At 50.1% G+C, this 15,737-nt stretch overlaps 1 protein-coding gene across 3 annotated transcripts in view; it reads left to right on the top strand.

Moving 5' to 3' along the window:
• UNC80 (unc-80 homolog, NALCN channel complex subunit) overlaps positions 1-15,737 on the top strand; it is a 176,444-nt gene that overhangs the window by 146,986 nt on the left and 13,721 nt on the right. For all 3 annotated transcript variants that reach the window (XM_067548743.1, XM_067548741.1, XM_067548742.1), the window contains 3 exons: positions 523-707; positions 3,167-3,332; positions 13,449-13,628. In XM_067548743.1, the coding sequence (XP_067404844.1) occupies positions 523-707; positions 3,167-3,332; positions 13,449-13,628 (531 nt within the window). The remainder of the gene's footprint in view (positions 1-522; positions 708-3,166; positions 3,333-13,448; positions 13,629-15,737) is intronic.

Below are 15,737 nucleotides of genomic sequence, written 5' to 3'. Positions count from 1 at the left end.
GTGTATGGCTCTCGCAACTGCCATATTGGAAGGTCTCTTTTCATAGCCCCATTAATGACTGGAAGGAACCACCTTCTGATAGCAGTTACATAGTGATTCCCTTTGTGGGGTTGCACAGCCTAGATTTCTCTCCATTGCCATTGGTCAGAGACTGGCATCTATCCCCATGCTGGATTGGTTTTGAAAGAAGTAAATCCCAAGGAGGAGGAAAGGATTCTGAAGTGCAGTCTGGGAGCTTTGGACTGGGAGGTATCTCTCAGAGAAATTAAAGGAACATAGCTGTACAGACGGAAAGCTTTCCAGTAACTCACTGGCAACAGATCTCACAGCTCCTGGCTCCAGGTCCTGTGCTCTAACCGCAAGACTGCCCTACTGCCCAGCAGGAGTTGGCAGCTGATGGTAAAGAAAATGGCATCAGTGTGTGTGTGCTGCACTGCCTGCTGCAAATACGTTGTTAAAGACTGGTGATAATGGCTCTGACTCTGCAGCACTTTACAAGTGCTGGTGTTTGTTCCCCTGCAGCCCTGAAGGTGATCCTCATGTGCTTTGAGCGCCAACTTGGCAGCCAGTGGTACTGGCTGAGCCTGCAAGTCAAAGAGATGGCCCTGCGCAAGGTTGGAGGGCTGGCCCTCTGGGACTTCCTGGATTTTATTGTTCGCACTCGGATCCCTATCTTTGTGCTTCTACGGCCCTTCATTCAGTGCAAGGTAACACCAGCTTTCACCCTCATGTCAGCTGCTTCATTAGATAATGTTTTTAAGCAGGACACCCCACACTGCCTTGTAAGGAGAACGTGACAAGGGCTTTGTGTGCAACCGGTCTTGGGGAGGAGTATTTTTTACCTCTGGTCTCCTGGACTTTGTCTTGGAAAGATGGCTGAGGACATTTCAAAGATCTTGGTTCTCTAGCAGACCTGTGTACAGACCCTCTTGCTGCTAAGGAGCATTTATTACAGTGGCTTTTTACTAGGCAGCACAAAGAGTGAGGTAGAATGATGGGAATTTTAAAGCAGCAGATCGACGAAATGACGTTGGTGCACAAGAGAACTCATCATCACCTCCTGAAGTTCTCTTGGAACTTGGATAGGAAAATTTACCTTAAACTGTTGCTTAATAATAATAATAAGTAATGGTGTAATAATAGATATTATAATAAAAATGAATTATCCATAAGCTCCACCTCCGCTGTCCGACTGAGCGGTGGCCCCCTCAGGGAAGCATCCAGCATTTCAGATGCTGGGAATATTTCTCACTAGCCAGCATTAAAGGTGCTAACAGGGGAATCCCTACAAACTGGGCAGGCATTTCACCTTGCCATGTTAGGGCCTTATCCCATGAGGCACTGACCAGCTCCTGATTTCAAAGGTAATTGCAGGAGCTTGTCAACTCCTGGGATCAGAACCTTAGAAAGGAGGTGACAAGTGGCCACTATTGAAGGAAATTTACATAAACTGGCTCTGCATTGGGGCTAATATTTGTATTAATTTCAGATTAGGGGTGGCAGGTGTCAGAGCTGTGTATGGAAAAATCCAAACGCTAGTCTCCCATAAATCCTGTCTTGCTAAATAACGAGGTAAAGCCTTGGGACTGGTAAAGAGAGCTCATAAACCAGCCACCTTGCATGCTTTCTGCCACCAACTCAAAGGCCTGTCTAATTCCTGGACAGCCCAGTGACAGAATGAGAAAGTGTTCACGGGACTTACACGAGCCTCACCTGTTTCCCTGGTCCTTAACAGTAACTATCAAGGCCTGTATGGGCATGCTCTGGAGACCGGTGAAGGGGTGCGCCACAATTCCCAGGTATCCGGGGACAGGGTTAGGTTTCTAGCTTGGGCAGTTCTCTGCCCCAGCCAGTAAGAGTCTGTCTTCACTGCAGAGTTAGCCCGGATGATGGGCACGTGGCTCAGCCTCGCCCGGGTGTGAGCAGCCAGGCTGCACAGCACTGTCCACATTCCTGCGTGGTCACTGGTGCTGCACTCCCCTGGCTGTGCTGTGGGGACTTCTGGGGCACATCCCGGGGTTCTTTGTGTTGCAGTAAGATGAGCTGCTCTGTGATTCTCTCCCAGTGAATTATGGGAGAATTTTGTCTGTCCTTTTGGGCACGTGGGGGAGAAATTATGGGAAGGCACTGGGTGACTGTCCGCACTGAAGTGGGTTAGCTGGCATCATCAGTGCAAAGTGGGTGGTTTACCCACCAGAGTGAAAGCAGAACTTGGGCTCACGCCAATAGCTCATAATGGGCCAGTTAACCCAGGCTGAAAGCACCATCCTCAGGTCAGACGTTTTTGTGAGTAGATGAGAGCTGGGTTAGGGGCAACGCCCAGTATAAGCCAATGCTAACCCTGCAGTGATGACAAGCCCTGAGAAACCAGGCAACTGTATATCTAATGTATACAGTAATGTGTATATCTAAGGAACTGAGACAGAACCTGGGCTGGGCAGCATGATGAATCAGGAGAAGATTTTTTTTAAAAAAAACAGAGTTGTTGGTTAGGCAGGGGGTTGAGTCTTGCGCTGACTTTCTCTGATGGGAAGCGCCGTTCCACTTGGTATTGGCTTGGCGCCGTAAACCAACACAGCTCTTAATAATGGATAGGCAGTTGGTGTGCTGAGGCTGCTGCTACTTATGCTGATATGTAGAGTACCCCAGCATCGGAAGCTTTTAAAAACAAGTTGGACAAACACCTTTCAGAGATAGTCTGACACAATGCAGCCACAACGCAGGGGGCTGGACTTGATGACTTCTAGAGGTCCCTTCCAGCCCTACCTTTCGATGATTGTAATCTCTTTGGGGCAGGGACTGTCTCTGTAAATGTATTTTTTGCACAATGAAGCCCTGATTCCTACCTACTAATATATTAATAACAATGAGGTTGCAATTTACATTGAGTCAGGTTCTCCCCCAGCTTTTAGGAATATGCATATCTAACTGTTTGATTGTGTTTTCACAAGCAACTACAAAGCTCGTCCCTAGATAGATAACATCCCTTTTCTTGTTGTAGCAGCTTCTTACATACAAGGACAAAAATCCTCAGCCTGTAGGTTTACAACCAGCAAGGGGATTGTGATGCCAGAGCATTTTCGAGCTAGTTGGAAAGGGACAGAGTGGTGTTTCATTGTGATCTGGAGTATTCCTTTGCTAACGGGTTGTTATGCTTCTCTCTCAGCTGCTGGCCCAGCCTGCAGAGAATCACGAGGAGCTCACAGCCCGACAACATATCGCTGACCAGCTAGAGAGGCGCTTCATACCACGTCCTCTGTGCAAGAGCTCCCTTATCACAGAATTCAACAGTGAGCTAAAGATCCTGAAGGAGGCAGTGCATAGTGGGTCAGGTAAGACTATCCTGGGAGGAGGAGGATGCTCGCATGCAGAGGAGGAAGGATTTCCTTACTCCTCTGGGTGGGCATGTACAGCAGGAGACAATAATTTTGCCCATAGTATAGCCTTCTATGTGCAAAACTTGATTTAATATATTGAAACTTAAATGCATAGAAATTTGCAGCTCTCCCTTCTACAGCAAAAACACGGAATTCTCAAAGACAGAAATACACTGCATGGAACTGTTCTGACAGCCTGATCCTCTGTGCTGGGGTATACTGGGGTACAACATTACACCAACAGCAGCAGGTGCTTTATTCATGGTAATTATATTTTTAAAAAATGAGTTTTGTACTTGCAAAAGCTGCTGGACTGGCAACTCTGGAGACTGAAGCCCCTTCTTTATGAAAAGACGAGGTACAGCACACAGAATAACAGCGTAGGCTTCCCCGCGCTGCCTCATTAACATGCTGCTATGCACTGAGGGTGACATGCCCCGTCAATCCTTGCCCCATCATCCACAAAAGTGTAAAGCACTGCTAGTTGTAATGGCAGTCTTTGTTACATCCACCTCTCCACTAAACAAACTAAGAACACCATTTCCTTTACACAGCCATCAGATGGGAACCTCTTTCAGTCACTACTGACCAAAGTGTATTCTAAGCAAAGCTGTAGAGGTGAAAGTAGTATTTTCAATCTATTCTCAGCCACTTGTTTATCAGTAGCAGATATTTCTTTTCTTTTTTTCCCGTGAAAGGACAGCTTAGCATGTTTTGGCCCAATTCTATACTCTTGAAATCAACAGGAAAGCTCCCCCCCTTTCATAAAGTGGCCACTTCTGTAAACTTTCTCCTTTGCTGTATATGTTTGCTGCCACTGGAGGGCAGTCATTACTTACAGATTATAGGAAACTTTACATATGGTGAGTCTGGCTGCCTGGATGGGCCCAGCTCAGAATACCAACTCAGGGCAGACTGCAAGAAATAAGGCAGATAATCCCCCAAATTGGTGGTTTATTCTCTGAGTAGATTCACCAAGCCAGTAACAAAACAACTTCTATAATACCACACTGGTTACCAGGAAGCCAAATACAGTAGAACCTCAAAGATAGGAACACCAGAGTTACGAACTGACCAGTCAACCAAACACCATGTGGAACTGAAAGTAAGCAAAGACAACGAGAGTTCTGTGACACTTTAAAGACTAACAAATGTAATATTTGTAGACATAAGCTTTCGAGAGACTTAGCTCTCTTCTTCAGATGCAGTAATACAGAAAATAGGTAACACAGAGGTATCTTATAGGTATCCAGGTGCATTGAGAACAATGGGGGAGGTGGAGTCCGGTACTTAAGACCTAATGACGACCATTGAGTAGGAGGTGAGAATGGGTGAGCAAAGTAATTTACCTTCCGTAGTGAGATAGCCATTCCAAGTCTCTGTTTAAACCCAGTTTGAATGTGTCAAGTTTGCAGATCGTTTCTAATTCAGCAGTTTCTCTTTGAAGTCTGTTTTTGGAGTTTTTTTGGAGAAGTACAGCAACTTTCAGGTCAGAGACAGAATGCCCTGGGGAATTAAAGTGTTCTCCCACTGGTTTATGGATGTTATTATTTTTTATGTCTGATTTGTGTCCATTTATCCTTGTGCGTAGTGATAGTCCAGTTTGGCCAATGTACATGGCAGAGGGGCATTGCTGGCACATGATGGCATATATAACATTAGTGGATATGCAAGTGAATGAGCCCCTTATGGTGTGATTGATGTGGTTAGGACCAGTGATGATGTCATTAGAGACGATGTGTAGGCAGAGCTGACCACGGGGTTTGTTGCAGGGATAGGTCCCTGGGTAGGATTTTTTGTAGGATGTATGGTTGCTGGTGAGTATTTGCTTCAGGTTGGGGGGCTGTCTGTAAGTCAGGATGGGTCTGCCGCCCACTGCCTGAGCGAGAGATGGATCATCTGCTAGGATAGGTTGTAGATCTTTAATGATGTGTTGGAGAGATTTTAGCTGGGGACTGTAGGTGATGGCCAGCGGGGTTCTGTTGTTTTCTTTGTTGGGTCTGTCCTGTAGTAGGTGACTTCTGGGTACCTGTCTGGCTCTGTCAATTTGTTTCTTTACTTCTCCAGGTGGGTATTGTAGTTTTAGGAATATTTAATCGAGATCCTGTAGGTGTTTGTCTCTGTCTAAGGGATCAGTGCAAATCCGGTTGTATCTTAAGGCTTGGCTGTAGACAATGGATCGTGTAAATGTGTCCAGGGTGGAAGCTGGAGGCATGAAGATATGCATTGTGGTCAGTTGGTTTTCGATATAGAGTGGTATTAATGTGCCCATCCTTTATTTTTATTGTAGTGTCCAGGAAGTGGATTTCTTGTGTTGATTGGTCCAGGCTGAGGTTGATAGTGGGATGGAAATTATTAAAATCCCAGTGGAAATCTTCGAGGGACTCTTTCCCGTGGGTCCAGATGATGAAAATGTCATCAATGTAGCGTAAGTAAAGAAGAGGTGTTAAGGGATGAGTTTTGAGGAAGCGTTGTTCGAGGTCAGCCATAAAAATGTTGGCATACTGTGGGGCCATGCGGGTGCCCATAGCTGTGCCACTGACTTGGAGGTATAGATTGGTTCCAAATCTGAAGTAGTTGTGGGTCAGGACAAAGTCACAAAGTTCAGCTGTGAGGTGTGACATATGATCATCTGGGAGAGTGTTTTTGATGGCTTGGAGTCCATCTTTATGTGGAATGTTAGTATAGAGAGCTTCTACATCCATAGTGGCTAGGATGGTATTTTCTGGGAGATCACTGATGGGTTGTAGTTTTCTCAGGAAGTCAGTGGTATCACGAAGATAGCTAGGAGTGCTGGTGGCATAGGGCCGGAGGAGAGAGTCCATGTAGCCTGATAGACCTGTAGTGAGAGTGCCAATGCCTGAGATGATAGGGCATCCAGGATTCCCAGGTTTGTGGATCTTGGGTAGCAAATAGAATAACCCTGGTCGGGGCTCAGGGTGTGTGTCTGTGTAGATTTGTTCCTATGTGAAAGTAAGCAATCAGGCAGCAATGGAGGGAGGGGGAAGGGGGGGGGGAAGAAAGAAAGAAAGCAAATATTGTGCCTGTATTGCATCCTAAAGGTTGGCATGCAGAACAGAAGCAGTCTGGGGTCTGTGCTGTTTCCTGTAAACCAAGGATGCCGTTTCACCCCCCACCCCACAGGGAGGGGGAAGCAGTTTCATCACTACCACCTGTCAGGAGGGGGACAAGCTTGCAAGCTCAGTCCAGAGAGAAAGAAGCTGCCACAGGGAGCTACTGAGCTGCTGCTGTTGCAGCCAAAATCTGGCCTGGGGCTAGAGTTGGAGCCACAGTGGGAGCCTCTGAGCTGCTGCCTGCACGCTGCGCTCTGGAGTAGTTTTAAAGGGCCACAGCCTGTGCACTGATACGGCCCAAGCTTTGCCTGTGGCTGCACTCCTGGATCCTGCCAGCACCTCTGGGAATGCAAGTGGCAGGGTAGGGAGGGACATTGGCAGTGAAGTGGGCTGGCACCAGCTCCGTGCCAAGTGCTGCCTCTCGAGCCTGGCGAGTAGCGCTCAGAGCAGAGCGGGCCCTGGGGAGAGGCAGCTGAGGGCTGGGGCATGTAGTGCCAAGGGTGCGGGGCAGGCCCTCCCAGTTCAGAAGCAAGAAACAGGAATAGGGCAGGGAGCTGCATGGAAACCAGGCAGTGCCGCCAGGTGCTCCCTTTGCAGAGCTCTCTGCCAGCCTCAGCTGGAAGACACTGACTGCAGGGGACTGTACCATAATGTTTTGTTCAGAGTTACAAACAACCTCCATTCCCGAGGTGTTCATAGGTAATCCAGCTTTTGGCTCCAATCTAGACAGTCAAGTCTAATATAGTGAGAGTTACTGAAAACATGATTCAACATATGTGAGGTCCCCCCTTCCCAAAGGACTGGACACATCACCAGGTCAGTATGAGTCTCAGATCTTACTCAATAATCACGCAGATGCCAATCCTTTCATAACTAAAAGACTAAAGGTTCTATCTTCGAGATGTGTTGCTCACGTCCATTCCAATATAGGTGTGTGCACGCCACAGTGCATGGTTCCCGGAACTTTTTTCCCTTAGCAGACCCCGTAGGGCCAGCTCTGGTGCCCCCTGGAGTGCCGCGCTCATGCCAGGGCACATGAGGCACTGCTGGCCCTATGCTCCCTCAGTCTCTTCTTTCTGCCCCTGACGGTCTGATGGAACTAGCACTTGCTCTCTGCAAGTGCCATTCCCCTTCTTTGAACTCTTTGTTAATCAAAGTACCTAGTTAGTTTAAAGTAGTTGTTAAGTGCTGTAGTTTAGGAAGAAGTCCCTGACGGACTTAAGGTGGCCAGGCTATGTCCCAGCCGCCTGGATTTAACCCCCCCTTCCCCTCCCACTCGGTACCTTAAGTGCCTGGGGGGACAGCAGACAAGAGTAAGATATGCAAGGCTTTAAACAGTGAGCAGAGCAGAGAGATCAGGTTAAAGCCTTGCTCCTAGCGCAGCGCTCCGCTCTGTGTCCGGGTCGTCCTGCTCCCCCTCGGTGCAGAGCGCATCATCAGCACCGTCGGCACCAGATTCCACTTGGCACGGAGCAGCATCCCTGGTGCCGACGACGAAGAGAGCGCATGGAGCACAGATACTCCCCTCCGCCGTGGGTACGGGCAGGGTCGAGGACAGAGATGCACCAGCCACAACCCGTCGAGTCCCCTCCGGGTCTGCATCTCTGAGCAGGGGTCCACCCCTGACTCTTTGGAGAGGGAGAGTGCCCCTGCCAACGCGGAGGCTGGCGGCATGAGCCTTGTTGGCCGGCCTATGCCACCTCCGCCCCCCCTCCCACCGAGGGAGAAGGGGTCAGGGTCCCAGGACAACGAGGACAGCGCATGGAGTGCTGACACTCCCTTGCGCCGTGGGTAAGGGCAGGGTTGAGGACAGAGATGCACCAGCCACGACCTGTCGAATCCCCTCCGGGTCTGCATCTCTGAGCAGGGGTCCACCCCGACTCCTCGGAGTGGGAGAGTGCCCCCGCCCCTGGTGGCAAAAGCCTTGTTGGCTGGCCTATACCACCTCCCCCCCCCCCCCCCCCGAGGGAGAAGGGGTCGGGATCCCGGGGCAAGCCCGCATGGGTCCCCCCGGAGGGCGGTGGAGATCCCCTGTATGGGGAGGACGATCTCCTGCCAGACGGCCACCGGGAGTAGAGCGAGGATGCTCCCCCAGCTGGTCGGCACCAGGGCTCCCGCAGGCAGCGGGGCTCTCCCAGCTCCGGAGCCCCAGGCAGTCCCGGAGCTCCCAGTGGCAGCGGGGCTCCAGCCGGCTCCGCACCCCCAAGCGGGGCCGGAGCACCCGGTGGCAGCGGGGCTCCAGCCAGCTCCGCACCCGCCGCCGGCTCCGCAGCCCAAAGTGGGGCCGGAGCACCTGGTGGCAGCGGGGCTCCCGCCGGCTCCGCAGCCCCAAGCGGGGCTGGTGCTCCAGAAGGCAGCAGGGCTCCCATGGGCAGTGGGTCTCGCGTGGCACCGCAGCCCGGGGGAAAGAAAAAAAAAAGCTGGGGCCGAAGCTCCCGAAGGCAGTGGGGCTCCCGCTGGCAGCGGGGCTCTACCGGCACCGCAGCCCCAAGCGGGACCAGAGCTCGCAGCCGCCTTGCAGCTCCACGCAGCACCGGGGTCCACACGGCACCGGGACTCCGTGCCGTGCTGCAGCTCTCCACGAAGCTGAGGGCTCTTTGGAGCTGCCCCTCAGCGGTAGGCAGCAAAAGCACAGTCCCCGGCATGGGCAAGGCACCCGGGACCAAGGACGACTGCCTGTGTGGCAGCTCGGACCCCACGGGGGTATGGGGGGCAGTCGTCGGAACAGCCTGCATGGAGGAATCACACTGGCTAAGGCAGCGCTTCAAACGTCAAATGATGCTGCTGCCACAGCGGGTAGGGCCATAGCCCCCGCAAGTTCCATGAGGACGTGCTCATGGCTGCTACCCTCAGGCCTGTCCAGGAGGTGCAGCAATCTATCCAGAATGCCTGGATCCAGGAGACTAGTATGCCGCCCTCGCCCTACAAGGACGCATACTTTCATGGGTCTATCCTCCGGAGCCAACAGGGGCTGGCTCCTACTACCAATTTACAGCCTGCCCCTTGGCCTATCTTTGGCTCCAAGGGTGTTCACCACTTGCGTGGCGGTAATGGCGGCCCACCTGAGGCGAAAGGGTATGCAAATCTTTCCCTGCCTGGACGATTGGTTGATAGGGGGTAGGTCCAGGTTCCCAGTGCAGGTCAGCGCAACTCACGCTGCTCCACGTGCAGCAGGCTGGGTCTGCTCATAAACAGATGTCCACTGACCCCAGTGAAATGCATAGAGTTCCTTGGGGCCACCCTGGACGCTCCCCAGGTCAGAACCTTCCTGCCTCAGCCATGTTTCCAGGTGCTGGTCTATCTTCTCCCAGCTGCACCGATACCCCACGACAACAGCCAGGCACTGCCTACTGCTGTTAGGCCACATGGTGGCCTGCACATACATAGCGAGGCTAGCTCGCCTGAGGCACAGGCTGCTTCAGGCATGGTTGGCCTCGGTATATGTGCCGAGCAAACACCCACTGAACTGGGTGGTCCAGTTCCCTGCCCGCCCTAGCCTCACTAGACTGCTGGAGATTCCCCAGGGCAGTAGGGAAGGGCGTTCCCTTCATGGAACTGATCCCATCGGTCACCTTAAGCTCCGATGGCTCGTATGTGGGATGGGAGCCCACATGGGTGCCAACCTGAGCACTCAGGGGCTCTGGTCGGTGGAGAAAAAGTGCTTGCAGGTCACCGTGGGGGAGCTGAGAGCCATTCGCCTAGCATGCAGGCTGTTCCTCCGATCCCTGACAGGCAGAGTGGTGCAGGCACTGCCGGACAACACTGCAGCCATTTCACATGAAGAGGCAGGGAGGGGCATCCTCCCTGCCTCTCTGCGAGGAAACTACCCATCTGTGGGGCTTTGCCATGAGGCACAACTCCGCTGGACTGCCTCTCACCTCATGAGAAGCAACGAGGCGGATCACCTCAACAGGTCGTTTCTACCCCATCATGACTGGTCGCTGCACTCAGGGGTAGTGACTGCGATCCTCCAGAAGTGGGGTGTCCGCCAACCGGATCTGTTCGTGTCGGTTTGGAATGTGCAGTGCCAAGGCTCGGCTGGTGCCGGGGTCATGAGACTAGGTTGCTTTCAGATACGTTCCTCAGTAACGGGACGGGGACCCTCAGGTATGCGTTCCCGCCCACTCCACTCCTGCCAAAGGTCTTACTGAACATAAACAGGGGCAGGGCGATGTCATTTTCACTGCTCAGGCCTGACCGAGCCAGCGCTGGCTCAGCATGCTGCTGGACTTTTCATTTGCCCTGCCCATGCGGCTCCCGAGGCGGCATGACCGTCCCCCCCAGGACCACAGTTGCCCATTGCACCCAGTCCTGGATTCCCTGCAGCTCACGGCCTGGAGGCTCTGTGGCTGACGGAGGTGGAGGGAGCCTGCTCGGTGCAGGTCCCACAACTCCTGCTGGGCAGCAGGGACCCTTTTACACAGGTTGTGTATCAAGCTAAGTGGATATGGTTTACCTCTTGGGCGGAGTCCTGGGGCATTCCGCCAGCTCTTGCCTCCACAGGCGACCCTGGAGTACTCCGGGGTCTGATGCTGGCCTAGTTGACGGTCCACTTGGCAGCTATTTTGGCCTTCCATCACCTGCTAGCGGGGAGATCCCCGTTCTCCCATCCCACATTGGTCAGGGTGCTCAAGGGGGTGGAGAGGTGGTATCCCCAGGTCCGTAACCTGGTGCCTCCCTGGGATATCAGCCTGGTCCTCTCGAGACTCATGGAGCCCTCCCCCTTGGAACCCATGGCTTCATGTCCTCTGCCACGCTTCGTGGACGGTAGCCTTCCGGGCAGCCATTACCTCAGCTTGGGGGGTCTCCAAAATTAGGGCCTTGACCTCGGAGCCCCCTTATACGCTATTCTATACGGATAAACTGCAGTGGAGGCCACGCCCGGACTCCCAGCCTGGGTTGGTTTCCGAATCTCGTAACGACGATTGATCTCTCCCTGTGTTTTTCCCAAACCGCACGGTTTGGGGGAGGAGCGGAAATGGCATTCGCTAGACGCGAGATGAGCCCTGGCCTGTTACATCAAAGACACGGCCGTTCCAGAAATCAGCGCAGCTCCTCGCTGCAGGGGGGGGAACCGGATGAAAGGATCACAGGTCTCCACCCAGCACATCTCCGTGTGGATCACATCCTACATCAAGTGCTGCTATGAGCAGGCGAATGTGCCGCTGCCGGGTGTCATCACAGCGCATTCACCCAGAGCTAAGGCCTCTTCTGTGGCTTTTCTGGAGAGAGTGCCCCTGCAGGACATCTGCAAAGCAGCCGCCTGGTTGTCGGTCGACACCTTCACATCCCACTACGCCATCGTTCAGCAGGCGCGAGAGGACGTAGATTCGGCAGAGCTGTGCTGAGAGCAGCTCACCGGTAACTCCTACCCACCTCCGAGGTATGGCTATTTAATCACCTATATTGGAATGGATATGAGCAATCACTCGAAGATAGAAAACAAGGTTACTTACCAGTAACTGTTGTTCTTCGAGATGTGTTGCTCATATCCATTCCACATCCACCCCCCCGTGCCCGCTGTCGGAGTTGGCAGAAAAAGAAGGGACTGAGGGCGCGTAGGGCCGGCAGTGCCTCATGTGCTGCAGCATGAGCGCGGTACTCCAGGGGGCACCAGAGCCGGCCCTACGGGGTCTGCTAAAGGGAAAAAAGTTCCGGGAACCGTGCACTGTGGCGTGCACACATCTATATTGGAATGGACGTGAGCAACACATCTCGAAGAACAACAGTTACTGGTAAGTAACCTTGTTTTTAATAATAAGAGGAAACAGAAAGAAAATTGTTGTCAAGGTTAAGAGATCAAAATGCATACAAATATGGTCAAGTCCTTAGGTCAATTTCATAGAAGAGATGGTGAGGCAGCTTATTTGTAGAAGTCTTTCTGGAATCTATTTAAAAGGTTATAGTCCAATAGACCGTCCAGGTGTGGAGTTTGTTCGAATTCTTCCATGAGAATTCTAAGGTGATCCAGGGTAGATCTGGAGACCTCAGTTTTTTGGCTTAGATCTTCCCTGTTAAAGTTTAAGCAGACCTGAGATGGCAGGACCAGGCCTGGGACTTCTCTTATATAGCTCTCCTAGCCAGCTGACAAGCCTCTTCACAGAAATTGTCACAGCAGGGCCTGCCCCTGAGACAGAACAGGCAAGGCAGATCTTTGCTTTGAAGCTAATCTTCTATTTACTATGCATACACAGGTAAACTAGTTACATTCATTTACATAAGGGAATTAACTGGTCATCCATTATAATAGGGATAGTTAAACCGATGCAGATAATATTATTAGTTTCCTGCAGTAGCCCACATCTTTGATATTAATCATAATTAAGGCCATTAAGACATGAAAGGGAATTAGCATCTACAAGTTAATCTGGTTACATTGTTAAACTTCTAACAAGACATAGGTAAACACAGCTAGATACATTTAGCATCTATCCTGGATTTTTATTACTGCAAATAAATGGGTTAATGAATGCTGGTCTAATAACTCTCTTTGAAATTTACATACAAGTAGATTGTCTTAATTACATTTCAAAGCCTCTTGGTAACTTGGCTGTTCTGTCAGTGTTACATACAGTACTTTGTTCTTAGAAAGAAAATAGCTCCACTTTTTTTCCCCATAACAATGTGCTTTGCTTGCTAAATGTTGCAGATGAGATGGGCTACAGATGTGGCAGTGAGGCTCAGGGAGAAAATCAGAGAACATAAGAAATCTTTGTAGTGTTAAAGGTTTCTTACAAGTTAGCTGAGCTAGTGCCATTGTATTGATCTGGTGTCGAGGAAGTGCAAGTAGTGGAAGAGTCCTCTTTCCTCTTCTCTTCCTTTTACCAACCCCTTTTAATAGCACAGCTACTGCAGACGGCCATTCTGCCCTCTGACTTTCCCACTCCTTTCATCTTCCCCATAAATCCAGGCTGGGAAAGACACACTCGCGCTACTGGGAACAATATTTCTTTCAGCATGATAACTCACTCAGCTTTGTTGTTTCCACTCTGTGCAGCGTACCAAGGGAAGACCTCCATCAGCACTGTGGGCACCTCCACCTCCGCATACCGCCTCAGCCTTGCTACCATGTCCCGCTCCAATACAGGCACTGGCACCGTCTGGGAGCAGGACAGCGAGCCTTCCCATCAGGCTTCGCAGGACACTCTGAGCCGCACCGATGAGGAGGATGAAGAAAGTATGTGGCTGCTGGTGCGGGACCAACATACAGTTGAAGCCCCCATTATGCAGGCACAGCTCTGCTGTGCAGGCAGAAGGGGCAGTTGTTTTGAGCAGTAGAATGATCAGGGACTCTTCACTTGGTGAGACAATGCTGCAAGGCCTTGCTCCATGCACAGCCAGGCATGAAAGGTTGTTGCTCTCCAGCACATGTGTAAGCAGAGGATACATGTGGGTACAAGGTTCAGTGTTAGGTGTGGTCACTACACTAACAGAGGTTAATGTCAAGTCCTTCCATGTCTCCTTCCGTGCTCCTGAGCCCAGGGCTGAGGAAGGGTAGGGTTCAGACAGTTACTAAAGCAGAGGCGACATCGGCAGTCCTCCCAGTGCTTCTAAGGCATTTAGCTACACAATCCCCTCTGCAATGTGGTGGCTATGTAACAGGCATCTCATTGTAGCAGTATTAGGTTCCTAAGCACGCCCTTCTCATCCCTTAACCACAGGCTCATACGTGCAACACTCTGGACCTGCACTATATAGACTCAAGCTATGGCTAGCCTCTATCTGCTGGTTGTGATGTTGAACCTACTCAGCATTTGTGCATTTTGTCCTACATTAGCTGATCAAGAGAGGACATCACGCTTTAACTCTTCTGTCAGCTAATGCTCCACTCCTTTCTACCCATTGATAGAGGCAGAAAAGATCCTGAGTTGTATGAAACATCCTTGTGTCTCTTTGCTGAGAGAGGTTTGTTTTTTTTAATTTGTATGGAATTGCACAGTCTGAGTTTCACTTTGAGTTTGATGGGAAGCTCATTTGAAACCACTGAGTTTGCCTGAATTAACTTTTGAGATCAGAAACTTCCAAGTTTTGCATGGCTTCCCCCAAAACCATCAGCCCTTCTCTTCTCTATCCAGAATGCTTCGGTTTCCATCGCCTGTAGCTTTTATTGTCTTCTGGTAATGCAGAGGTTGTCCCGATGGCTTGAAACCTTTACCCCTCACCTTTGGTGCTTGGGGGCATCTGGCTTTTCCTAGAAGACATCAGAAATGAGAGATGATGTCTCATCTTCTAGGAGATGAAAAAGTGTAACGGCTTGTGTGGAGAAGATGTCCCTAAGGAAGAGAGTGCTCTGCCTGAAACTGGGCCCAAACTTGATGCATATGGATGTATTACAAACCATTGCACAGCTTGTGTTCTGGTTTCTGTATATGCTATTCTACAGATGCATACTTTGGTTGGGGATCATGATATCTGTTGGTTACAGTCCTGGATTCATTATAAGTGACTGCAGGCTGTGATGAATGGACATCTTCCTGTTTGCCTAAGCCAGTAAAGACTAGAAACAGCACTATCCCCACCCCAGTCTGATTGAAAGCTGGCTGACATGCCAAAACAAGCATGAGAGAGCCACCAAAATGACCTAGAAAAGTGAACCTAAATTTTCCAAGGAGAATTAATTGTAAAAGAGAGGGTATTGAGTTTGTTAGTTAATAGCATGTTAGAGGAACAACATGCAGCACCAACCTCTCCACAAGTAGTGTTTAAACTATTAGTTGGTTTGAAAATACCAGCAGGTCAAAAGTGATCATTTGATTTAAAAAATCCTCCAATGTTATAGGAGAGTTATTGTGTTTGTGTTACAAATATGGACTTTTTTTTTATCAACGAAATATGGCAGTGTTGGTCTAGCATTCAAACCCACATCATTAAATTCAGGAAAACTTCTACATCTTAGCTTTCATAAGCAGAAATGAAAACTTCAACAGCTTTCAGGTTCCCTTGGGATATTAAGTGAAAATACAGATAGTACTGGATTTATTTTTGAATGATACATGCCTTCTTTAAATGCAACTACAGTTTGCATGCAATATTTTTTCCCTAAAAACAGTAATTTGTCAAAATATATTCACACACAGATTATCCCAACATATCAAAATTAGAGTTGGTTTAAAAAAAAAAGGGGGGGGGGCGGGGGGAGGAATGGAAACATTACATGATGATTTCTCCATTTTTTTTCCTTTTCTTTTTTTAATTAAAAAATCAGGAAACATTTTAATGATTTTTTCCCTCTGTTTTCAGACTAGCTATAGAATTGGTCAATTTTTTAAAATTTCAGAATGTTGTT

Source organism: Emydura macquarii, unplaced genomic scaffold (assembly GCF_026122565.2).
Source record: "Emydura macquarii macquarii isolate MOO-44397 ecotype Brisbane River unplaced genomic scaffold, CSIRO-AGI_Emac_v2 contig_1253, whole genome shotgun sequence".
NCBI classification, from domain to species: Eukaryota; Metazoa; Chordata; order Testudines; family Chelidae; genus Emydura; species Emydura macquarii.
This window is presented reverse-complemented; position numbering and strand designations above follow the sequence as displayed.